This window comes from Siniperca chuatsi, linkage group LG6, assembly GCF_020085105.1.
Source record: "Siniperca chuatsi isolate FFG_IHB_CAS linkage group LG6, ASM2008510v1, whole genome shotgun sequence".
Classification (NCBI taxonomy): domain Eukaryota; kingdom Metazoa; phylum Chordata; class Actinopteri; order Centrarchiformes; family Sinipercidae; genus Siniperca; species Siniperca chuatsi.
This window is the reverse complement of record NC_058047.1, coordinates 5503268-5530290: the sequence shown is the minus strand read 5'-3', so window position 1 is coordinate 5530290 and position 27023 is coordinate 5503268. Positions and strand designations below refer to the sequence as shown.

Sequence of the window (27023 nt, the reverse complement as noted above, 5' to 3'; positions counted from 1 at the left end):
TTCTGAATAATTTTGAAAACACGGATACCAAATATAAGTGGATTCTCATCACTTAATGGGTATAGCAAAGCCAAAACATATATTTGAACCCCCTTTTGTGTAGTTTTTAATTTTAATGACAATACCATCTGTCTGGCACACATTTTTGTTTGAAAACAAATGAGACAACCCCGTCGAAAATTGATGTAGACTGTGTGTTGCTTTTGTCAGTCTCAGTGTCCAGATTGGACTTGTTGAGGGGATACTCTGTCAGCAAAGATTACAATAGCTTCATTTTTGATACTCCCACTAGCAGTCGCCAAAGTCAGAGATTTTCAAGCATAACCAAGTATTCCATAAGGCTGGGACTATTCTATCATTTTATTGTTGTCAACTTAATTTTCTAAAACAGCTGGGCACTGTAGTTTTTAACAAACATGACATGAACAGGAGCAAATAGTGCTTTTGTTGGGGACTATTTTCAGCGGTCGGATAAATACACATTTGTTGCTCTAGTGAGTATTTACAGCAGCAGGACGGTGTAGGTGGGATTGAGTCAAATTGTTAATAGTTTTTGGACAACAATGGAGCTCTATGGCACAGAGGAATAAGCTGTATAAAGGCTTTAGATAAACAGACAATACTTGTTTATCTAAAGTATTATCAATTTATTATTTTTGTGTCTGCATGCAGCCTTATTTAAAACCCACAATAAAATCAAAAGTATAACAAAATAAGAAACAAGCATTACCTCATCTTCTGCCATCACCAGCGTCCCCTCGTTCTGACCTTAGGGCCAAACAAACCATATTGACATTAAAACACACACCAAATTTTTTTGTTTTAAACTACTCCCTCGAACTACTTTTTGTGAATTTAGATTTTATGTTCGTAAATATATGCATTATATCTTGTTTACAGTGATCATGGATTACATCTTATGTAAGAATATTCAACTACGTATTTACAGGATAATCCAAAAAGCTGGTCTGGGGTACCGGGTGTTGTTACATACCTCTTGGATCCTCAGCTCTTGTCAACATTTCTTAACAATTTATTGCATTTTAAACTTGTAAAAAGGTGGCAATCTGGGAACTGATCATGTTACAGCTAAGATAATTGACTGTTTCTATCTGTTAACTTGTTAGCTACCTAACCTGCAGTGTCTGTACAGGTAACCATCACTGGCTTAATGTCAGACACACCTAAAGTTTCGCAGTTGCTAACATTTTGTAGATAGTAGCCATTGTAAGTAGCAACATGCTAACATTAACATTGGTTTTACTGCCAAGTTAGCCACCTGGCTAGTTAGCTTAGAAAACCAAAAAGCAAAACTTTGTTTAATGTTCGTATTCTGTTGAGAAGATGACAATTTACTATATCACACCCTAATAACACTTTTAAGCTCTTTTTATAGCTGTCTCACTTCTCCTGGATCAGTGGTCATAAACGTGGCTTCTTCCATCACATAGTTAATTCTCTACCGAGTCCTTCAAGACTGATAGTGTGGAGATTTTTTAACACTTTATGCTGTTTGTCTTTACCATCAAAGGAGTAGAGCGCTTTGCAGTGTCCGATGACAGGCAGTGGGTCGTCGTCATCGAATTCATCATCAAACTCATGGGGGTCTGTGCTGGGGTGTCCGGGCTGTGGAGGACTGGAGTGGTGGTGGTGAGGTGTGTGATTCTCCTGACTGGTGTCATCTGTATAACTGCCCTCAGGACTGATGGGAAACAGGCAGTGGGACTGAGCTTTGTGTTTGCATGATTAAAATACATCATTGCCTCTTGCTTATAGAATAGACCCAACGAACAGTAAAATATTCCCCAAAAGAAAATTGTGTGTTAGCAGGAATATTAGCAGTGAACCAGCATTGAGAAGTTCACTTTCTGAGTCATGTGCAAACCTGGATTACTAAATAAAAAAAAAAATTAGTTGGTAACCTTCATATTGTTGTGGATAATTGTACCTGTAAAGTCCATTTTAATGTGGATTTAACTTCTTAATAATTACTGTATTACATTAAGTTATCAAAATAATTCTATATTACAATTATTATTATAAATAAGATTTATTAGGGCTTGAGTCCATATAGCAGTCTTTTTTTTCCAATTGTTCCCAATGAGTAGCATGTGGCCGCCTAGAGAAAAAGTGATGCACCCAGTGACTTTTGTGCGCCCGCTAGTGCTTCTAGTTGAATATCTCGGAACTTTTCAGAAAGTTCTCGTCACTGTCGCACCTTTTCAGGCAACCAATCATACATTAGATGGGGCGGGACTCGTCACCCTCGTAGCCAAGAAAATGGAGGAGAAGCTTGTTGTGGCCATGTCTGTCTATCCTGTGCTTTATGATATGTCAGACAGAAACTATCGTAACAGAGATAGAAAAGCCCATTTGTGGGAGCAGATCGGCCTAGTTGTTAGCTGTGTAGTCAATCCTCCGTTAAACGTAACATTTTTTTCTTTCACCACACTAGCGCTTCATCCCAGTGCTCCCCTGCGACCTGCCAGCGCTAAACACTATATGGACAAAAGCCCTTATCAGTTATTATTAGAAATTCCAAGTTTTAAAAAGTTGAAAATGACCAATGACATGCAGAATTTTTAGTAATGCTTTATTGTAATGGGTATGTAACTTTAGAATATTTTCCTAATAATGCCCTAAGAAGTTTTCTGCAAATAACTATGTAATTTGATACTCATTATAGGGAAAAGGCTCAATTTAAACTTTAGTAATTAATTAATTCATGATTCATTTTTTAATGGAAACTTTATTCCTAATGTATGCTTGCTTGTATACAAATTTACATTTTTACATGTTCAGCTGACCTGCTGTGCACTGATGAAAATACTCTCTACGAATGACCTGTTTTCATAAATAGAACCCTCATAGATCACTTAACTTGTGATTTTGAGAAGAAACATTTGGATTATTATGTGACAAGATTACTCCGATTCTTTACACGTCATTCAGAAATACCTAATGTTTAAATATTTGCCCTGAACACCTTTCTCTCTCTCTTTGTTTGTGTATATACTGTGTGAAGGCGTTTACCTCTCTCTGCCTTGAGGAGTGTGATGGTGGTTGTCAGCGCTGTGTCTTCTGTCTCCTCTGGAGCTCTGCTTTCCCTCCACCTCAGATAACCAAGTCTGTCAACAGAGAGGGAGAGAGGAGACTTCTGTTAATAGAGTATCTCTTTACGCAGTCGACCAAGAGAAGGGGCTATCACCACCATAACTGGCCAGAAGCTGTATATGTCAAGAGTCGAGATAAAACTCCCCAGTAGGAGAAAAAGCTGAACTCACCTCTTCATCCTTCTTGTCATCCCTTACCTTCCACCTCATTCTTGGGTTTCACAGTCAGGTATTTTTTAAATCTACACCTTCTCCCTTTCATACCTCGTTTTTGTGGATTTCCGAGCGCAGCTTCTCCATGTTACATATGGTCTCTGATATTTTGGGCTGCAGGCTGCTGGGGTCTCCCATCTGTGGATTCTTCTCATACACATCCTTCATCTTGTTCAGGGCGTCTCTGAAAGACAAAAACAAAACATTGAGTTGATGGATGAACTAATGACAATAAGCAGTTCATAGGTCATAAAAGTGAGGAACAACATAAGCACATCCACATTGTGCTACAGCATCTCCGTGATAACTTTTCAGCCACGGTTTTGACCCAAAACTGTTTTTTCATGATTCTTTTGTTTCTTGTAGACTTTCAGCTAATTGCCCTACAGTGAGTGTCATCGGAACTGCATCATACAGCAGCATCAGACTACTTATTTTCTGTAAATCTCTGCTAGTGGTTAGTGCAGTGATTAGAGGCTGTTGAGTTAAAGCCAGGGCTACTAAATCTAAAACTTTAATGACTTTAATCAATGAAAATAGATCAATGAAAAGAAATCCACTGGTGAAATTACATACTGTAACGTTAACTTTTTCTAATGCTAATCAAGTTGTTTCAAGAATTCAAGATGACTGTGTCTACACAGGAGGCGTCAGCAGAGCAGCAGCAGCTTCAGTCTGTGTCTACACAGGATGTGTTCAGGCACAGTATTGATTGTAGGTCAAACGCGCAATACACACTGTAGTTACGAGCATAAAACCTAAGAAGACTTAAAGTGTAAAAATATGCTTTGGGTCATGTTTACATGCATACAGCACAAGTGAAACACAAGCCTTTACACCGCCTTTGTAGACAGCTGGATTGATTAAAATAGAAGCTTATTTGTTCCGTCAAACAAGTGTGAGTAGTTGATTTTTCTGGATATGTGATGGAGATTTGGACTGGGCAAGGAATTACGGGTGAGGCCCTACCTCTGATCCATCTCTTTCTGGAGCTCTTTGCTGAGTTCGTCGATCCTCTGCTGCAGCCTTTTCCTCCTCTGTTCAGGGGGTAAGTGGCTGAAATCCTCCAGAGATGGGGCCTGGTGGTAAAAAACAAACAAACACTTAAACTACATACCAACTCAGAATGATCAGTGATGTGGAAGAATGAACTATGGAAAATACAACAGATGGAATAAAGAATAATAAATGTTTCTCTGAGGTGTGGAGAGATCTGTTAAACCGGTAATTATACTGCTGACTTGTTGCCAGCACTTGTGCTGAGCCCAGCTACCTCCACTTATTAACACATTTTCCATAGAACAAGACAAATCAGCATGTAGCTGTTGCACTCAAACTTAACTCAAATGAAGGAAGAGTTAATAAAAAAAAATACAATTCTTGATCAATAACTGGGGCTAAATAATAATTCACATTTGGGTATTCAAAGGCTTTGTTTTTTTTCCTCCTTGTTGCTTTCTAAAAATAATAATTTTGCTTCTGAAGTGACCCAATTTTCTTTTTGGCACAGTGTCATTGACAAGGTATATTGAATGGAGTAAAATGGACTAAAACTGGGGAACTCTATTTGTATTCATGTGGGTGTAACACAGCTTTAGTTGGTAAAAAGACTATTATATATGACAGAAGGCAGAAAATCGATTTTAACTACGACAGGAGATATTGCTAACTTTATTATCACTACTGGGTGTGTATATTGGACTCTATGGGAAGTCCTACATGGTGAGGATACGTGCACTAGCACCTACACTGCTGGGTCTTCTACTCTATACACATACACTCAGACACACTTACCATCTTGATTGACCACTGACGCATTAACCATTACAGTAAAAAGAGACAAACAACATGGGATGCTGGTTAGTTGTCAGTATGTCACCAACATGCCAGTTGGGCAGCATGAAAACCAGTCTGATCAATATGTGTTCCCAGGTAAAACTCCATGACAAAATGAAAAGTGAATCATTGCACAGCAGGAGGCTAGTGTAAATATTCTCCAACACCTGACTTTTCCTGATCTCATCAGTAACCAGGGAGGTGTTTTTGTGTATGTATTTATTTATTTCTCTTTGGAGTAAAAGTACAAAACTTTCAATAAATAACTAAGAGGCTTTTAATGTAAGTAAAAGTGTGATTTTTTTTTTTTTTGCTGATTAAATAAAAAAAAAATTCCTTGAGGAAAATTAGGAGAAAAAAACATTTGGGCTCAATGAGTGGTAGAAGTTGCAAATGCATTCTGGTATATTCCTATTAAATGACAATTCCTAAAATTTGCTGATAATGAAAGTACCCTGTGGAGCTTTAGACGAGTAGCAGCACTATAGCGCCATGTTTTTACCAGTGTGTTCCCTTTTTGTTTGTACTGGGCACGAGCTACGTGAGCTACATAATACATATTACTGACGCCGGTTTCATGCTATTCCACTTGCTGACAATTGGTGGCGGTAATGTGCAAAGAAACGTAACCGGACTGTGAGTGAGCAAATATACAAACAATCCAGGATTTAAAATTAGGACTGCAACTAACGATTACTTTCATTATCGATTAATCTGCAGATTATTTTCTTGATTCATGGATGATTGTTTTGTCTTTACAGTGAGAAAAAAGCGATAAATGCCTGTAAAAATGTAACAGAGATATATTTGTCCAAAACCCAAAAAAGATATTCAGTTAAATATACATGATAAAGAAAAGCAGCAAATCTTCACATCTGAGAAGCTGGAACCAGAGAGTCTAATGAGCTACTAAAATGATTAATCCATTAGTTGGCAATTAACTTTCTGTTGAACAATAGATGGAGCTCTGTTTAAAATATGCAAATGTTTAATGAATTCAACATGATTATTAGGCCTCAAGGATACACACAATGCATTTTGGTGGGAAGCACTGAATAACTTGTGTTTGTTACTAAACTCCACAGGACACTTAACTGACTTCCTATACAATTTAACAAACCCCCAACTTTCCCTGTCTGGAATAAATCTCTCTAAATTAGGTAATATTCCATAAACAGTCAGTAGTCAAACTGACAGTCAGCAAGCCAGTTCGTCAGCCTGTTCTTCTGAGGGCCACTTGACAGATTAAACCAGATTGAAAAGCCCCCAATCACAGATGTTCATGAAAAAGCCAGCCAAAGAGTTGTCTTGCCACTGAGGCGGGTGTTATTTACAAGTTTGTGTTAAACTGTCTGAAAGCAGAAAGCTCTGCTTCAGAGCATGCTGACACTGTTAGCAGAGCCACTTCACACACACACACACACACACACACACACACACACACAGATTAAGGCAAACTCAAGCCAGACCAACATCAGAGCAACACACCTGATGTTGATAACACATTTGCCCCACACAACACTGCAACCAGAATGCCAAAAACCCTCCAAATCCCTCACACACACACACACACACACACACACACACACACACACACACACACCAAGGATCCTCCATCTTGGGATTGGAGTAGTAATCTGTCTCATAAATGAAGGGAGAGAAGAAGAGAAAAAAAATCACACAAAAGAAATAGAGGGAATGAGAAGGGGAAGGGGGAAAAAAAAACGAGAAACAAATATATAAAAAAGAAGAAATGAGTAAAAGAAACAGCAGGGTGTCTGCAAGTTTAATCAAGTTAACATTAAAGTTAAATTTTGAACATAATAATCAAATCAGATCTGAGAGCAGAAATCTTACTTTTTTCAAGAAAAACACAACACCTTCATGACATCTAAAAACTGGGTTTAAGATTAAGACCATTGTTGAAGGCCTTGAGTTTAACTGAACCGAATATATTTTCCACTGTTTCTTCAGGAACTGCAGACACCCTGTAGAACAAATTCAAAAACCAAGATCACGTCAACCTGTCTTAATCAGACACACTACAACACTACTTCCTGTCTCACCCCTCTCCTCAGGCCCCTCAAATTCTGAGGGATTCTGGGTACTGTAGTCTTTATCTCAGACAGATAGTGGCTCACTAGGTCAGTGCTGAACCGAGGTGGAGGAAAAATGTAGGAGGTGGGCCGGGGATGGGAGGAGAAAGGTGGAGGAGGAGGAGAGGAGGAAGGGGACTGGTGGGGAGCAGGAAGAGAAGACAAAGCCAGATTTCAGGATGACACATTCTTGGGATTTGTGCTGTATTATGAAAAGTATTTCTTGTCTGATAGTGGTTTTTAGCTCTGGGGGAAGAGAGTCTGTCATGGGCACATAAAAAAGTGAAAGTTCCCCTTTTTACTTCTTTGGAACTGAAAATGAAATGGCTGTAAAACTTTGAATACTTTTTTTTAAGCGTCACAAAGACCTCGAAATGGCCCTTTGTATCATCAGAATTTGATCCATTCAGTCTAATAAATTTCATCATATCAGTAAATTATCTTGTGCCATTCATGCGAGCAGGGAACCAACAGGAAGTCAGCCAAAGAGAAAACTGCAAACTTATTTTCTCAGCTTCTTAGTATGAGCGACGGGATCCCACATGACCATAATACTTCCTGCCAAAGTTAGAACAATTTTAGTTATTTCACATGAGATATTGGTATATTGCTTTTTTCCCCTCTGTGCTCTTTTCATTGGTTTGAAGAGGACGGGGCTCCACTGGGAAAAAAGTGATGTCATGTACTTCCACGTACTAATCAGGATTTAGCAATATCTGAATCAGAATCTTTCTGAATATTTCTTGTCATAGATTGGAAGATTTAAAGCCAAGTTTTCAGGGGCTTTGAAATTCCAACTTGAATGGGACACGCCCGTGAAAATTTAGTGCATGTGTTAAAATTTTCATCTAATCCATATACACAAACACACACCCTATCCATCACACAGGTTCCTGATACTGTGAAGCAGCTGATGACGCTAACATAAACCAACATCAGATAGTTAATAATTAACCACCATGGTCTTTATAGAGAAGAGCTAGGTCCAAGGAGTGTATTGGAGAAAAGGTTTGAGTTTTGTTACAAACACTGGAAAGGTGACAAAAACCTACAACTCAAGACAAGCTGAGAATACAACTAAGGTGCAGAGAAAGTAATAAAACATGAGGAAATAACATTAATCTGCAAATTTGTCTCTGCAAGAGAAAAAACTGTAGAAGGCAGCAATGGAGAAATTTCATTTTTATAAACAAGGACTTTGTATTTTAAGAAAGCATTAGTGTTCACTGTCTCACAGACGTATTATAGTTATTGCTACAGTAAATCCCCACCCCGCAGCTGAACATCAGCTTTATTAGTCACATCCTGAACGTCATTTTAATTTCTCCATTGCTGCCTTCTACAGTTTTTTCTCTTGCAGAGACAAATTTGCAGATTAATGTTATTTCCTCATGTTTTATTACTTTCTAACAACAGCTGAGCACCTGATTCAAAACTACAACAAGCACCAATCACTCCTTGTACCTTTGGTTTCTTCCCAAACAGCCACAGCTTGTTCTTGGTTTTGCTCATAGGGTGTTTTGGGTCGGGTCGTGGCCCCGGGGCCCCATCTTTGTCTCTTTCTCCTTTGGGAGTGTTGCTGATGGTCCCATCTGAACCCGTTCTGCTCAGATTCTGACTGAAGTCCTCGAAGGGGAAGTCCCCTGGAGGTTCAAAGCCTGATTTGAACGACTCCACGACAATGGCTGAATCCTGGGAAGATAAAAACAGATGGACAGGTGATTGGTGGGAGAAAAAAAAAAAAGAGAGGGAGGAGATACCAGGCAAGTAAAATAAGTTCTCTCTCTCTCTTCCATCCCCTCCCCTATATGAAGTAACAGCTCATTCTTCAGGGCAGTTTTCTTAAGATGATAGTTGTAGCTGTTTTCTCTTTCCTTTCCTATATCCGTCCTCCACTTTACTGCATACCCTTCGAATATCGACAGCTTTGGCAGCAGAAACCATTCCTTCTAGACATTTGGAGACGATGGGAATGACTCTCCGCTCTGCCTCAGCAAAGCTCCGGTACGTCTCTCCGAGCTTCACTGTCCGACGTTCGTCCATGTCCTGCAGATTCTGTAACACAGAGCAGAGGAAATGGAATAAACACTAGTAGTGGTGCAGTGCTCATACTGACACTTGAACAAGCAAGTTACATTCGACAAGCTGCTTAAACATTTAATGGGGCACTTACGCAGGGCACTACACTTTCTCTAAACATGACATGGTTTTAGGGAGGAATGCCAAAATACATAACCACCAGTTTGTTAGTGACAAGCTAATTCAAAACATTAAAAATAGGTGAAACAGAAGGTCGAAGGTGGACATTTTTGTGCTGCTGGTGAAAGACTACGAGTCACACAATCACTCTTGTTTTTTTAGCATCACAGTGAAAATGTTAAGCCTATTTAATTCTAATTAAAAGGTAATTCTGCTGTCTATTATTCCCGTTGTGTAAGAAACAGAAAAATATCACACATTGTTGAAAATTTACTCAAATCCCTACGAGACAAACTCATGTCAAACATGGACATGCAGCTACAGTATGACATGCTTGCGTTACCTTGAAGATGTGTGGTATGGCGTTGTTGAAATGTTTCCATTGCTCTGCGTTGAAGTTCTGTAGCTGAGCAGCGTACTCGTTCTTACTCTCATCAGCCATATGAGTCCGCAGGTAGAACTGGGCTTTGGCCTGAACAAATTACATCGATACAAACATTAGAACCACATTAGCTGAAGCCTCAATAACCTTTCGTCTGTCCAACATGACCACACAAGAAAATTGCACACATAATGGTACTTAGACCCACTCTGAAGTCCTGACAAATGAAATTGCAGCTGAAACTTACTGTGAAACCCAATGCTAAGAAAAAATACACCTCCTGTTATTTCCATAGTCATTCTGTTAAAAATTGTCATATAGACAGTACCTCATCTAAAAACAAGGCTTACTGGGCTGTGCTTCAACCTCTCCTTGGAAAGCTTTATTTTCCTTCAAGCCTTAAGTTAATCCACCTAGTCTAATTATACAGTTAGTGTGGGGGCAAAAGGGAGCTACAGTATAATTTCATAGGCATCAATTATACACTGCTAACTTAAGTAAAACAAAATACTAGGTATGAGGGTAGTGAGATGAAATTAGTTATTCTGTTATTGAATTGTGGAACTTTAAATATGGATTTTAATGTCAGAAGATGAAACTGTGTTTATTGTCTACAATGTAAAGCTACGGCCCAATAATTTACTGTCTTGAGTAATCTGCCCACTATAGACTGAAAGTAAACATGCTGGTATTTTCACTGATGATAAAAAAAAGAGCAGAAGCTGAGGATGATTTATCACACTGGCTTACAGATGAACAAATGATTTACAGCAGTTGCGTTGCAGGTGGAAGCTTCCTACCTTCTCCACCTCTGATTTGGTGGCGTTGATGTCATTATCTAACCGATCGTAGGTAATCTGGGATTTCTCTGCTTCTCTACATTCTCTCTCAAACTTCCTTTTACTCTAAAAAAAAAAAAAGGAACAAAGAAAAAGAAAGAAGTCACAGTGTTAAATATATCGAGAAACACAAAGAATGTACTGTATAACCTCTTCTTTAGAATGCACTGTCTCTATTTCCTGTCATTTTCAAAGAGTTCTCAGTACATAAAACAAAAAAATGTGAATGAGAGGTAAAAAAAAAAAAAAGGCCAAAGAGGGAGATGAATCAGACAGAGAGATAGTTTACTTCCTGCCAGTCCATCTGGGTTACATTAGTAGTGAAGGAAACACAGAGAATAGCTGAGACATTACAGTCCAGTCACTAGGTAGTCACCATTAAAGTCATGCAGACCACACACTGAAACACTCTCCATCAGATGTGCCAGAGTAAAGTCACTCAACTAATGGGCTGCAGGTCAAAACATGAAAACATGTGACTGGACATGTATTATTTATAAATTTAACAAGCAGCAATTAGCGTTTTAACTATTATGGAATTGTGGTGGTTAATTATAACCAGCAAATAATAACTCAGCAAATGCAATTGAATGACCTCAGAAGTGAACAAATGGAATCTCTCTCTGGAGCCTTTTAGGAGCCAAAAAGAAGGTTGTTGAGGGCCAAATGTGGCACATGGGCCTTTGCTTTGTATTGATTTTGGAGGGGCTGGTGTACACTGAGGCCTGTCTATCTGTCTGTCTGTGTGTGTGTGTGTGTGTGTGTGTGTGTGTGTTTCCTGGTCCTGGCCTCTGTCCTTGGTCCCCATAGACCGGGAAGTTTGCCAGGAAGGAGAAAAGGACACTGCTGTCTTTTGACGGTCAGAAACAAACATTCTAATATTATACTTTCTATTAATTTGGACAGCAGAGTACAGAGGAGCCTATAACACTAATTGTGATATTAAAAACATAGACAAGTACCAGAAAATGCCATATTTGTTTCTTCACTAATATAATAATGGCAAGTGTGGAATTAGGTGGGAAAAGTGGATCCCCATTCGTCCTGCAGTTACCTTTGTTTGCATTTCTGGCATTCCTTGCGCAAACAAGTACGAGAAGAGTGCAGCTGGCTGTCCCTAACAGAGAATGTTTACACTAAATACTTAATTTCTCTCCATCCCTCCCTCCTCACTTACATTGTCCATCTGTTTCCAGCAATGATCCAAATGCTGCTGGGCCTTCCTGCCCTCCTGTAGATGCTGCTCTCACACACACACACACACACACACACACACACACACACACGAGACATTTACACAGAAACACAGGAAATACACAAACAGTGTAAATAAGAACACATTCATATGCACATACACAAAATGATTAGACTTGGACAATTTGTGCCACAGTTACATACACAATAACAATCCCCTGGGAAAAAAACTTGCTGAGGCCACAGCCACAGATTTACTAGAGTTCAGTGACTGAGGCAGTAAAATAACAAATTGAGACTTAACTGGACAGAAAACTAGTTACTTATTACAAAAGCCAGTCATCGTGAAAGTTTTGCATTCCTGAAGAAGAGCATATTGTTAGGAGACAACACATTTCATACCATATGTTTCATTTTAAGAATATCTATAATTTGACAAAACGATCCCAGCTCAAGGTCTACTTATTAGCTTATTCCGGAGCTTTCAGCTGTATCACCATCAGCAGATAGAGTTTGCTTAGTTGTCATGGAGATGGATCTGTTGACATGCGCTGATGACGACCACATGATGCGGTTAAAAGTCCAGAAAAGGAAGTAGTGGACCTTGAGTTGGGACTGTTTTGCCAAACTACCATTTTCCAAGATCAAGAATGAACTTTAAACTCCATCACAACTGAGCAAACTGCTCAAATCTGCTCAAAAAGACAGTGAAACGGTATCTCCCCTCTGTGATTTAATATTTGTGACATGCAGGGATTTACCTACTTTTTATCTTTTATTTTTGTATAATTGTGTCTTTTAAATGTCATGCCTTCCACCACAGCAAGAAATTTTAAGCAAAACATAACTAAAGGAAGCAAGTTCATAATGCCAATGGAGTGAAAAAAAACATTACTGCTATGTGGCAGGTAATAACAAAAAAAGAATACGTCATTGTATGGAGGAGGTATCCTATCATGGGTAAAATCCTAACTCTGGTCCTACAAAGAGATACGAGACATCGACACAGTTCAGATGACATTATTACACAACTATTAAAAGGAATTCGTGTTTCTTTATACCTCAACAAGCGAGGCTCAGTGCTTTGCTAAAATGCATACTGCCAGTCATAATGCCAACATTAGCATCTCTCCAGTCATCAGCTCACATTATGAGAACTCTTAAAACTGCTGGGCAAAAAAACAACAGCCTTTCATTTCAGCATCAGCATGTAGATTGTTGCCTGTAGGATTGTTCTACCATTTCCTTCAACAAAACATCAAAATACAAACAAAAAATAACTGACATTATAGTTTTAAGACATCAATATGACAACCGTAAACAAGCAAGACCATAACTGGGAACATAGCATGTACACTGAGCCTTATAATGTGTCACCGAGTGAAACTCAATGGGATAGTTGATGCTTTACAGCACAAAACAAGAAGAGAGCACTGTTCTTCCAAAGCACATGGATCTCAAATTTATGAATTTATTGCATCAGCAGATGGTGGAAGAAGTAAAAGACAGATGGTTAACATCACATCCAACATATTTATCCTCTTGAGTAAAGCCAAACAGAAAACAAATGCATATGAGGCGACGCAGAGGATACCAAGGCAAACAGCAACATCCGTTTTATGACAGGAAGCAACAGATTTTCTGAGAAATGTGGTCTTAATTATCAATAGATGAACTGAAAACTACTGAAAATAAACCATGTGTGTAACTTTTATTCAATAATATGCAGAAAACTGTCAAGTATGAACTTGTTAGTGTACTCACATGCTTCCTCTCAGCTTTGAGGTCTTGGCTGTACCTCATCAGCTCTCCATACACCTTATGAGCCATCTCCTCCGCCACCACCTCCCTCTGACCAGCATAGTCATTGAGTTCATTCAGTATGGAGTAGAAGGACAGACATGACGTGAACCTGCACAACAGACACACATTCAACATATGATTAACACTGCACAAAACATGCCTCCTCCCTGGTCTGTTCCCAGATGCATCTGCAGTCATACAGTGTCGAATAAGAGTTTAAGAGAAACAGAAGCCTAAATGATACACTAATATCATTATATATTATATAAAGTATAATATTTGGATGAATTATGTGTATGATGTGATATTTTAAATTATTGCATGAATCTCCTGTAATATTTTAGCTTGTGCAGCAACTGCATTAAGTGCAAATCTTCCAATTTAAAAAGGAGCTGTATGCGACATTCACTGCTGCACACAATGTTGCACTAGAGCGCCAGCATCTCAGACCAAAACAAATGGGCACTATGACCGACCAGACTCCACTGAGAAAAACTGTAACTTTACCTCTCAGATCATCGTGAAACCCTTCATTCAAACTGGACAGAAACAAAACTCACCAAAACCGTCTTTGTTAGTCTTTCCACTGTTCTAACAAACAAAATAAACCCTTAATTCACCGAGTTGGATGTGAAAAGGCAGCCACGAAATGGGCTGCAACGTAATTCTTGGGAACAAATGCGCCCGTCAAAGTGCGTCCACTACAAGTGCTTGTTTTTGCCACTGACAGGTTCAGATTGTTATTCTAAGTGTCTGACAACATTATGGAAAGGATTCCTACAGAGATAGACCTTTTTGTTAAAGCGTAAGATCCTTTTTGTTTAACCAGAAACAGCCATTATATCGCTCGCCACCAGACTCCATTGATAAGAACAAAAATTTTACCTCACTGATCATCTTAAAACACACTTCATTCAAACTGGACAGAAACAAAATAAAACTCACCAACTCACTTAATTCACCGAGTTAGATGAGAAAAGAAACAGCCGTTATATTGCTCTCCTCAAAGCCAACAGTTGGTAGCCAACCGGCTACCAAAATAAAGAACAGAGAAGCTCGGATGACAACACACACAGAGGGAGTGTGACGTCATTCTCTACTCAGGTCATTACTCCACCATATCTTTACATAGAAAATAGTTGTTTGCTGCTAAATTAATGTTCAAAATCTCATATACAGAACCTTTAACACACTTTCAGTATTTCTTTCTAAAATTTTGCGCTAAAATTTAAATCCGCAACAAAATGTTTCTCTCCCAGTAGGAGTTGAAAAAAAAAAAAAAAAAAAAAGATTTTGAATCTATTCATAAATTCCAATAATCGATTTTTGTATGTCGTTCATGACTTAATAGTGTCTCACTACTACAGTAAGTTGACAGAACAGACATTGCAAGCTACAACATGCTTCCAAATGTTTGCAGTTGACTTTAATAGGCTGCATACTTCTCTACTTTTATGGTTTGGTCAGACAGTGACCTTTAACAAGACCACTTGGCTTAACTGCCAGGTATGTTCCACATGCAATTCAGTGGACTAAAAACATGAAAGAATGGTGTGGAACACAGTGCACTGGAGTAAGAGACTGAAAATAGAGACCTTTTTCTATATATGGAATCAAGAATCATCTCTGAATCAAATCATGACCCCAGAAATCAAAATCAAATTGAGAAATTCCCCAAAATTCCTACCCATAACTACAAGTGGATCAATTTTTGTCCCAGATTGCAAACAAGGATTATTTTCATCCATCTCTGCGGCCCATTATCTTTACAATGTTGTTATAATGTGCAACATTTACCAAAAACAGTAGTCACAAAACATCCTAAACATTGTTTTTGTAGTGACACCACTTGAGGATTCAATACATTCGAGGGTGCATTTTGAGCAACGTCAAAAAGTGTGAAAGAGTGTGTCACCAGTCCGATGGCACACCTGTTTCAGTGAGGATAATGACAGGGGAGTGGATCCACCAAATTTTTTACATTTTATGTCGAATTTTATTCACAGCATATCGAGTTATCCTTGTCTTTGAAATGTGCCTAAATGTGGCCTAAAACACTTGCTCAGTGCACTGTTGTCATATGACCAATTTAACAGTTTGGTAAATTTGCAGACAGAGAATGTGCAGAACCACATCAAACCCAGTGTCTGGATCCTACAAATGAACAGTCAAACATTGTTTCCAGCACCAGAAGGATAAAAATATACTGTCTAGCAGGCCTTTTCCGCTCTTACAGTTTGCTGAAGTCCAAGAAGTAAATAAAAGCAGAAAGAAAAAGAACAAATTATCTAAGTTTACTCACCTCGGCTCCTCATCTTTAGGGCGTTTTGGACAATATTTCTTCACCAAGTTCCTGATAGGAAAGAGGGAGAAGCAAACACAGTGGTTAAAAATACTGTCTGATATTTTAAGCCTGGTAGAGAGACAGGTAAACAGAGAAGAGCCAGGCAGTCAGACAGGCACACACACACACACACTGAAAGAGAGCGAGGATCTCAGTATTTTATTAAAGATGAATCAAAGATTTAAACATCAAAGTCTCTGCCTGTTAATTCCCTCAGGCTCTGACAACACTGACTCCAGTAAAGCAGCAAGTTAATGATTTAACTAGAGAGCAGAGGAAAGTATGTGTGTGTTTCTGCCTGATCTATTGTCTGAACTACATGTACTGTAAAAACGTGCACACATCAACGCACGCACACACACACACACACACACACACACTGTTGCTGTAGGTCTGAAGAGTGATCAAAGATAGAGCTCTCTGTGTGTGTGTGTGTGTGTGTGTGTGTGTGTGTGTGTGTGTGTATTCTGAAGGGATTTCCCCTCTCTGAAATCACACACCAACAACCACTGGGACTCTACTGGTTTTTAATGAGCATTACTGGGTCTGTGCTTGAGTTGTCTCAACAAACATTGCAGCATTGGATTAAAAACAAATAAATAAATTACTAGTCACCTTGCCTTTTTTCAACATGTTGCACTACTAAACTACTGATATTGTTAAATCTGCATTTGAACTGCAGTATCCTGTGCATGCAGATGAAGACAGGTTGACCAAACCATGCACAAACCTTCCCAACACTTATGCCGAGATCAGACTACAGGATACCAGACCGATAATGGCCAGACCTGACCGATGTGTGCCGTCTGCCATGTCTCTCAGCCAAGACAACAAGAATTTCTGACTCAACGAAAGCAAGATGCAGGCTAGCTTGTTTTCAGAATCAGAAATACTTTATTGATCCCCAAGGGGAAACTCTTTCGTTAAAGCTGCTTACTACCACATCGGTGCACACAGGAATAGAAGTAATAAGCAAATCAAAATATAATACGCTATAATACAGGTAAGATAAATTAAGTACAAAGTGGATATATAAGTATAAAAGCTAAAATAAGTGTAAGTACCAAAGTGGATTTAGAGGTTGATAAGTATGTACTTATGCAGAGATGTTCAGCAATTAGATTTGTTTTACTAACTGAAACGTACTTAAATGTCTACTGTGCAGATGTTTTATGCAGGAAAATGTAAATATCAGATCAGGAGGTAGTTGGCATTAAATGACTCAGATTTAGGGGAAAAAAGCTTGATCAAGACATCCTTGTATCAAAAAACCTACTTGTTTTTGTAAGAGTAAGACAAAGAGAAAAAAAATGGAGTGAGTATACCTGCCCACGTTTATTTATTGTTGTTTGTACACATATATGTGTGTGTGTGTGTGTGTGTGTGTGTGTGTGTGTGTGTGTGTGTGTGTGTGTGTGTACTGTAGCTGCTTGGCGTAGTTCTGCTCTATGTCCAGCCTCTCCTTGACAAACTTTGCATAGCGCTCAAGAAAGTCGATCCCCCACTGAGTATGTTTGTCCAGATTATCAAACTGGTCCTGAAGATGAAAGAGGGGAAGAAAAAACACGGAGAGAAAAGGAAGAGGGCAGGGGAGGAAAGACAATAATTAATTCAGATTAATGCCTTAGAATTGGCAAAACACTGAAAAACACATTTGAAAGAATTCAGCAGATAATGAAAATGAATGAATAAAAAGTAAAATGGAGGTGCCTTGACAGCAGGATGGAAAACTATCTTTCCTACACGTAGGGTTAAAATTCAGGGTTACATGAATCAGCAGTCTGTCTGCGTGAATATAAGTCTGTGCTTATTCACACAAATAAAATACACATGTCCTCCTGCCAGTGACTCAGCCGTAAGAGTGTTTGTCTCCCGTGTATACATTACACACACGTCTCATACCAAATTTAAACCCACATATGTAGCAGATACTGTAGTCCAACAGTATCTCTAATAGCTAACTTTACAAGGAGCCAAAATTATGATCAATATGAGGATTAAGTATTGCCAAGATGGAAAATTTGCATCCCCAAATTAATTATTTACACACAACTGCCAAAAGATAAAGAAAAGCCCTGGAAAAACTAGAAATAAAAACCTCTCTCTACACTGTTTTCCTTGCCTCCCCTCTCTCATCCCTCCTTCATTTGTCTTCATGATCAGCTGCACTGTATGGATGATTACAAACCAGTCGAAGGGATCTTTTAGTTTTATTTCAAGTAATTCACATTTCTATTCTAGTAATAACATCATGACATTCTGTAATATATGATCTCTTCACAATTTAGTTAATCAGTTATGTATACGTGATGTCCCTAACCTGTACTTGAAATTAGGCAAACCAATTTCCAAAGCAAGTTCCTGGATATTTGAATGCTATGAATCTCATCTTACAACTTGCACTTTGCTTGACCTAATTATTCCATTACAATGCACAATTTCAATTTATTATCTTTATTTCTCGCTCATTTGTCTATGTTATGTTAGCATTGTGTGGTAATACAGTTGCCATCAAGAACTGTTCTTAAAAGTCCATATTGGTGTGTTTAAGGACACTTGACATCTCAGATTTTGTTGCTGTACAGCAACCTTTTTAAATGAATTTGAAATCAGTAATTTTACAATATTTATATATGCATTTTTGTTAGTCTTCTAAATTTGATTTTCCAACAACATAGCTCATCAATGCATTGCTCTCTGCCAGTCAACTATCAGTGGTCACATGTTCAAGCGTATTTGGACACAACCAGTGAGAGTTATGAAAGTGATACTACTACTACAGCTTTAACAAAACTCTCCAGCAAATTTCAAGTTTCTGGATGATATTCATAGTATCCAGATATCGACTAAAACCGGTATGCTTTGGAAATGTGTTGGCTGTAATATAAAAGTGTGCACAATGAATGGTGAATGCAGTAAACCTGCAAAAGCTTATTGTCTAAGGACAGAATGAATGTCACTGCAATGTCCTCACAGAAACGCGAGTTTTATCAGGCCTAACACAGAAGAGATTTTTTTAAACCTTTTTTCATTCAGGGTAAGTGCACAGTACACAAATGCTCTTTTTCCACACATTCACATCTAGAACCTCCCCAGCACAAACACTGTCTTATCTGTTGCCCACAGTGGTGGCTGTGGGTAATTTAAGTGCTTTGTTTAAGGGCACCACAATGGTGGTAATAAAGGACGGGAAGGTGCTCCTCATTTGCTTCTTAACCCCTAATTCTCCAGCCACACTGGAGATCAAATCTGCATCTTACCAGTTACAAGCCCACATACTAATCTTTAGGCCACTGCTGCCTACCAAGAGACAACAAAACTTTCAGAAATAAAATCAGGAATTGATATAAAGTTGCATCCACTCCAGATAATCTATGGGGTTTCTCAGCTTTTACATATGAAAACAACAGATGGATCTCAATTGAAGTCAGCATTGTGGCACACATATGGTACATTAGTGGCTGTATGGCAACTTAAATCAACACCTTGGCTGTTTTTAACTACAGAAACTTCTCAGTTAACACAGGACAATCTAAAGGTGGAGATAAGCCTATTGTTTTTTAACTGTGGACTCTGAAATCGTGATATCCATTAAGTGTGCTGCCCTAGCTACCACTCTGTATGCTTCTCTCTGCCTTTCTGTTTGTGTGTTAGCACAAACCAAGGCCTGGACTGGAGCCAATAAGGGTCGCTATGGGAAATATGAGACAGCTGACCTCCGTGTTTGTTCAGTTATCATTTTCTTTAAATACAAAGAAAGTAGAGAGGCTTTCAAACAGCAATGCCAAGCAGCATTGTGTCTTTTGCCTTTAGTCACGTCACCGCATATAGAGACAAACAACCTGCTTATCAGAGTTTAATATGCAGGATTAATCTTCTTACATTGCTATCTAGCTACATTTATGAAAAATAGTGACAAAAAAATGGCAACAAGGGTGGATGAGATCGATGCAGCTGTACGTGTTACATCAACAGTGTAAAAGTCAACGTACATATGTAGCAACTCTTAAACCAACATATTTCTTTGATCAATGTGAAAAACCTAAAGTTACCATAGATACCACACCATGTCAGCTTAAAAAACAACCTGCAGGACAGATACACCACTCTGATTGGTCTGATTGGTTAGGGCAAACAAAACAAAATATCCTCCCTCCCAACAAGAAATTGGCTATCATGAGCACAATGTCAGACTGAATGAATGAAGTGAAACAAATTTGTAATTCTGTTTGATCATCAGCCTAATATGTCCACCATAAGTGATTCACTGAAGCCTGTAACTCGGGGTCATATTTCCACTGAGATCTGGAGGGGAAAATTTGACAGATTCAAAAACAGAAAACAAGAGAACGCCTGCAGCAATTGGTCAAACAAAAGGCTGACTAAATGAAACTGAGACAAACAAAAGGACCCCTGCATGTTAAAACAAACCAGTGGCGGGGTGAAACATGAACTGGCAGAGTAAACAGCATCCACTGGTCTCTGCTTAAGTTATAATGCCAGTTTTCATCAGCGAGAAAGAAGTTGAAAAAGATCTCAGTGGTACAAACAAGTGCTAAGTGTCTAGCTAAGCATATTTTGTAGTTCAAACACAAAGATCTAGCCCAAGAAGATGCAGCCGAGACATAAAACAACAACAAAGATAAGCAGCTGCTCTGCAGGTAGTTACACAGAAACATATGAGGTTGGCTGTTTTTTGTTCTGTCATTATCATCTGCATCCTGATTCCTGAAGCTCTGGTTGCCTCTGGAAAATGCCTACCAGCCCGTCTGTTACCAGCCTTGCATACAAACAGGCATGTCCTCCTCCTTTTAGCCAGTGTGTCAGTCTGTGGTTGCGTCAGCCTGTGTGACGGTGTCTATGAATAAGTAATAGAGGATGAGCTCATCCTGTAGTTTGTGGCAAGCTGAGCACAGACCGGCTCACTGGGGAAATGACAACATTTTTTGGGCTCCAGGTCTCGCTGTTCGCAGGAAAAGTAGGGAGGAGGATAAAAATAATGAGGATGGTTTAAGGATAGCTGACAATCTGCAAGCTACAATCTGGCCTGCACTCAGTAACCCACGCTGTCGCAGCACCTGCACTGCAACTGATCCATTCTTTTCAGAGTCCAGTATCTTATTTTAAAAAGGAATAGTGCAACATTAACAAATACTGAGGCAAAACTAACAGACCACAAATCAGCTGATCTATGATAGCAACAGAGAGGTGCACCGATAGCCATGTTATCAGTAGCAGCAACACAACATCCTGTCACATAATCATTACATAATCACAGGAAGGGATGCCTTCACAAACAAAACAATAACACCAGAGCCTCCATCACAGCGCATTTGGGTGGTTGTACTGAACAGAGAAAAAATGCTTGTACTACTGTACTTGACAGTAGAAGCAATAGTTGCAGTATACATTGAAATATTTTTAGACTGCACAACAAATGTTCCAACAAAATAAAAAAAATATGAATGACAATACTACAATACAAATAAATTCAAAAACAGATTTCATTACTGGAAGGATGACATGCTACATTTTGTTGTATTTAAGACTAACTAGGAAAATGAGTATGAATAAGAGTATATAATCCATTATTGAGGTTTTCTCAGAAGACTCAAAACACCATGCGAATTCTGATGCTAGTTGATATAAAAATAAAATAAATCTAAGGCCTCCTTAGACTGATTGATGATTGTTTATGTTATGTGAATAAAGTAAAACAGCAGCAGACGATATATCATCCAGTATCAGTTAGGCTCTAGTTTTGGCCATTATAAATTACATACAATTTTTATGTCGGCATGTCACTGTGACCGGTGGACAATAATATTTGTTTCCTTCTCAGAACCCAAACTCAAAAATGGGTCACAGGTCTACTTCTGCTGTGTGCCTCACTGCCAAAGCCACTGCCCTGTTTTAATGAGCTTCGATCTCAGGGTGAGAGAATAAATTAGTCATTTAGCTTCCAGGCGAGGAGGGCTGAAGACGTCCTGTGGAAACAGTCTTCTGTACACCCTGATAACCAATCAGACGGATAGACAGCCCCTCCCGAGCCAATCAGGGAGCCAGACAGCCTGTGTGCATTCCATGGGAGAAGGGAGATTAATTAGCATAGAAAATGCTGCTAGGACAAAAGACTAATTACACACTGTGGCATTCCAGAGCAGAGTGCACACACACACACACACACACACACACACACACACACACACACACACACACACAGACTCACCCACACATGGCAGAGACTGGGTGGGAAATGTCAACTTGTCTGAAACACTGGCATCACTGAAGACCCTGAGGTCCTGTCTGCACTGTGTGTGTGTGTGTGTGTGTGTGTGTGAGAGAGAGTGTGATTGTGTGTGTGTGTGTGTGTTAATGTGCCTATCTGTGTTCATCTTCCTCGAAAACAACAAGAAAAAGAAGGTATCTTCCAAGAATATGATGGGGGAGAGGAGACAGGATTTGCGTGCGTGCGTGCGTGCGTGCGTGCGTGCGTGCGTGCGTGCGTGCGTGCGTGCGTGCGTTGGAGGTTGAAGAGGGAGTGTGAGGAAGGAGACGAGTGGCATTTGAAGAGGGATTTTGAGGAGGGAGGTAAGAAAAACAAGAGGAAAGTAGGAAGAAAATTGGACAGGAGAACAGGTCTGCATCTGTGATAAACATTATCTTGGTCTAAGTCTTCATATCAGCATTCAAATTCCTTGATTAAATAACAATCTTAAAGTAATACAATGTTTAAGTAAACTGATTTCAATGGATCGCAAACTATAGACTAATGCTTTTTATGTAATTTTTAGATCATGCTAATGGATTACATCGTAGAAAAGGTTTCAGTCGTAGTCATCTGGACACTGTTTTCAGAATCAAGACGTTTCGGCTCCCATCCGGAAGTCTTGAAACGTCTTGATTCTGAAAACAGTGTCCAGATGACTACGACTGAAACCTTTTCTACGATAGAACACTCCTGGACGAATGAGGGACTACACCGTCCTAATGGATTACAGCGTATTAGTGTTATTAGTATGCATTACCTTGTTACACAGATCCAATAACAGGTATTTTAAGCAACTACAGTTGATATGTTTTGTTCAGGTTAGCTGATATCAAGCAAGGAGTGGGTGATATTGATAAAATGCTTTGTCACATACATTCATTTTAAATCACAATATCAATATATATCAGCAAATGATCTGATTTCTGGAGAATCAATTAAGAAATTGTTAATGGATAAAATAAGAAGATGGAAATGTTTTGTTTTTGGCTTGGCCAGCAATTTAAATACATGACAAATCAATGTAATGCTGAATGATTTGCAACATTGCCCACAATGGCCTAATAGATCTGGAGAAGGATATAAATGATAGTTACCACAGTATAAACGGTAAGGGGGGAAAATCATCTCACTGTATACATATATTTTCAAATCATACACTCTTTTAACCGCGATATCAAACTATAATCTTAAGTGCCAATTATATACACTGCATTCTCATTGTTTATTGCTTAATGTAGATTATAATGGTACTCAATTCAACAAAAAGGTATTATTTGGGGGGTTTGGACTGTTGGTTGGACAAAACAAGCCATTTTAGTTGCAGTTGAAAGAGTTGACCTGAAGCTATTTGAACTTTGGGTAGAGACCAATGCACCAGGAGGTAAGCACACATAGTTTATACCTGTGTATATTACAGACACACATACTCACACATGCTTTGCTTTTTTCTTGCAGAGCGTCTGGATTTGAATAGACTTGGATTTGTTGCTAAAAAAAGTTGTTGTGTTGAAAAGTATCCAATTGCCATCTATGGGCAAAACAGACAGGAGCACTGGCATGCTGTTGACTTCACCACCCTCACTGTTCTGCAGGCAGAAGGAACAGCCAACTTCTTGAACAGGGTTACAAGCTCTATGCCGAAGGTTTCAGCCTTAACATTACTGTATTTTGATCACTGATTCCCCAGAGAGCTTTAAGTAGAGAGCCCTCCTATCCATTAGCCTAATTCTGTGTGTTGGAGGTTTGATAAATGCTCAAACTGTGTAAGTACTGGCAGCTCTTCACCTTCCTTCACTGCAGTTCTCTCGTGTAAAACCAACAAAACAGCATTTAAAAATGCACAAATATAGCTTTAGATCTTTACTTCTAACCTGAACTAAAACCTACCTAACCTGGGCTAAGCTACTGTTAGTAACCATCACTAGATTTCATGTGGCTAGTTCAGAATTAAAGTACCCACAGGGACAGCTAAGCTTACATTAAGTTTTTTGTTTTTTTGGACCACCTAAAAAGCCAAGTTTATAACAATTTCCCAGAACGTCGTTTTCTGTGTTTTGGCTTAATTATCAAACCGGTTTCCTTAACATATTCAATTGTTTTGCACCTGCAATCTAGACACAGATCATTTAATTTCTTTGTAGCTCTGTTAAATGTCTCATGTTGCTTTGGAAAGTGCTGATAGCCTATTAAATAGCTGTTAAATGTTGCTAATTAGCACTCTACCTAACATGAACCACCATTGTAGCAGTGTTGGTAATTTGATTACCTCAGTGTTAAGATCAGTTTTAAACTAGCTGTTTATACTACTTCATCTATGTCCTGTAAACACACACACACCTCTATCACTCTTATTTGTTCTGTCTTGCAGGATCTATGTTCATGTTTTTTCTTTACCCTGCAGAAACAGAAACTACTGCAGACCAAGCTGGCTATACACACACACACAAGACTTAGGAGGAAATATGTGATTCATAGTTATTCAAATTATAGATCATTTTAGGGGATTAAAATGAATCAGGGAGTGAGTCTCAGGGATCACAGTCAGCTGAGTCAGTGAGCTGCATATGAAAATTGTATAAAAAAAAACTACAGTGTGGTGCTAAAACCGTGTGCCTTGCAGTCCGTCATTGGACAGCCTGAAAAGATGCAAAATCCACATATTATGCAGTAGGAACGCACTACACACTCACTGTGACATAGTATGAATAGTTCGTTAATATGCGATTTCGAACACAGCCATACTTCTTTTGGTTACGTGTGCATCCCGGAGTACACTAATGGACTAAAATGGGTTCCTGTGAGGTGTTTCGGCTATTGTCAAATCAGGCGAACCATTTGTTTACATCCGTTCAAACTGTTCAGTTGAGGAGAGTGTTTCTTCCTCTTATGTAATAGCTGGAGCTTTTGTTTCCCAATCTGTGTATTGTTTACTGTTGAGTTGGATGATCTCAAACAGAGTGCACTGATTTACACCTCACTACCACTTCTGCAGTTGCTACAGAGGAAAACTATTCATCTGTTTCAGATCACACTCAGATAGTTTGTATCAACACAAAGTCAAAGCTAAGGAACTGTTTCAGAGCTTAAAATCTTGTATTATTGTAATCTCTCTCTCTCTCCACTGGAATGTGTGCTTTCAGTTTCTAAAATAGGTGGACCAGTCGAACTCTGTCCATTCACCCAGGAGGTGATTTAACAGGAACCTGTGTTCATTGTGTGCCAGCAAACACAGCTCAGGAGAAAACATCAAAAAAGACAGACTCTTTCCTCAAACCCAAAAGGAACGCAGAAGGAAAAAACATTGCGACTGCTAATAAATACCTTAAACACAGACGTTTCAATACTGAAACTGGCTGGCAACTGGAAAGTTGTAACAGATGTTGGCTGAAAATGTCAACGATGGTCAAATCCATGTTTTTGCTTTTGTAACTGGACCGAAACAGAGAAAACTACATTCATATAGCGCCTTTCTAGTCTTCCGACCACTCAAAGCAAATGTTGACATTCACACACACACACACATTCATACAAGTGCCAACTGCTCATCAAGAATAACTAATGCTCATTCATACACACGGATGGCACCCCAATTTGGGGTTCAGTATCTTGCCAAAGGACATGCGGGCATTGTGATTTTTTTTTAACAATTAAATCAAGGATAAAAATAACAATTGTTAGTTGCAGCTTTGCTTTGGTCAGCAGTGTGTCACCAGGTTGTGGCTTTCATTGTCAAAGTAAGATTCATACAAAATAACTAATAAAATATTTACTGTAATCCCAGCATTTACCAGGGATGGCTCCCATTTTCTGGGATGGCTCACTGTCTGGTTGTTGGTCAGTTTTCTCCAACTAGTGGGCCGTCTTTGAATGAACCCAGACAATACCCATCAGGAGGTGTCTGTGTCCGAGTCAGAGATGGGTCAGTCAAACATTAACCCAACCCTGCCACAGTGGACTCCGTTCCACAAAATAACCCCTATAGTGGGCCTATTATCTCTGCAAGAGTCATGCAGCTAATGTTGACTAGTGGCATTGCTGTACTCATATATTAATAATTAGTGGGGGAAAAAAAATGAACTTTTTGCACAATTCTGCAGTGTTGGTTCACAATTCAAGTCATACATGCAGGTATAGGAGGAGCCAAGGACAAAAAAAGCAAAATGTCACCTTAAAGAAGTTGCTGCCCTCTACAATACAGCCATAAATCTGTGACAGTCACATTTTTACCAGTCAGAAGTTAGTAAATGCATAACAAGCATTTTGATGACTGTGGAAGGAATGACACCTGGTTAGCAAGAAGAGAAAAGAAGGGGGAGCAGTTAGAAACAAACATAAAGACAAAGTGCACATGTGTGTCATGTGTTGATAATAAACATGGATGACACTGACTCCATTATCTGACCTCCTTTACCACAATAAACACTCTGTTGCTGCAGCCAGCCATGCATACACACTGTCTCTCTATCTTTCTTACATACAAACAGAACAATAAACAGTTCTGTATATTTAGGCCAATGTGCTTCATAATGTTGAAAGACAACAATACCTGCTAATGACCATTATTTTGCTTTGACTACAATCCACCTTTTCTCCTTTACCCTTAGATCATCTTTTAACATCTTTTTATGTGTGAAATTAGCTAGAAGAATCTGGTAATTTTGCTTACATGAACGTGTGGACATGTTGCTGGTAACTGGGTTCAACTTCACAATTCACAATTCACACACAAAGAG

The 27023-nt window shown here is 39.0% G+C and overlaps 1 protein-coding gene across 4 annotated transcripts in view; it reads right to left on the bottom strand.

The window, feature by feature from the left end:
- fnbp1l (formin binding protein 1-like) overlaps window positions 1–27023 on the bottom strand; it is a 51607-nt gene that overhangs the window by 8000 nt on the left and 16584 nt on the right. For 3 of the 4 annotated variants that reach the window (XM_044198432.1, XM_044198433.1, XM_044198434.1), the window contains exons 2-14: window positions 17441–17556; window positions 15978–16028; window positions 13637–13784; window positions 11856–11918; window positions 10640–10744; window positions 9801–9929; window positions 9167–9313; window positions 8723–8950; window positions 4296–4405; window positions 3378–3510; window positions 3034–3128; window positions 1524–1702; window positions 731–768 (exon numbers count right to left, since the gene is read on the bottom strand). In XM_044198432.1, the coding sequence (XP_044054367.1) occupies window positions 731–768; window positions 1524–1702; window positions 3034–3128; window positions 3378–3510; window positions 4296–4405; window positions 8723–8950; window positions 9167–9313; window positions 9801–9929; window positions 10640–10744; window positions 11856–11918; window positions 13637–13784; window positions 15978–16028; window positions 17441–17556 (1542 nt within the window). Of the gene's footprint in view, window positions 1–730; window positions 769–1523; window positions 1703–3033; window positions 3129–3377; window positions 3511–4295; window positions 4406–7228; window positions 7397–8713; window positions 8951–9166; window positions 9314–9800; window positions 9930–10639; window positions 10745–11855; window positions 11919–13636; window positions 13785–15977; window positions 16029–17440; window positions 17557–27023 lie in introns of all 4 variants that reach the window. The other variant, XM_044198435.1, reaches the window with a different exon arrangement.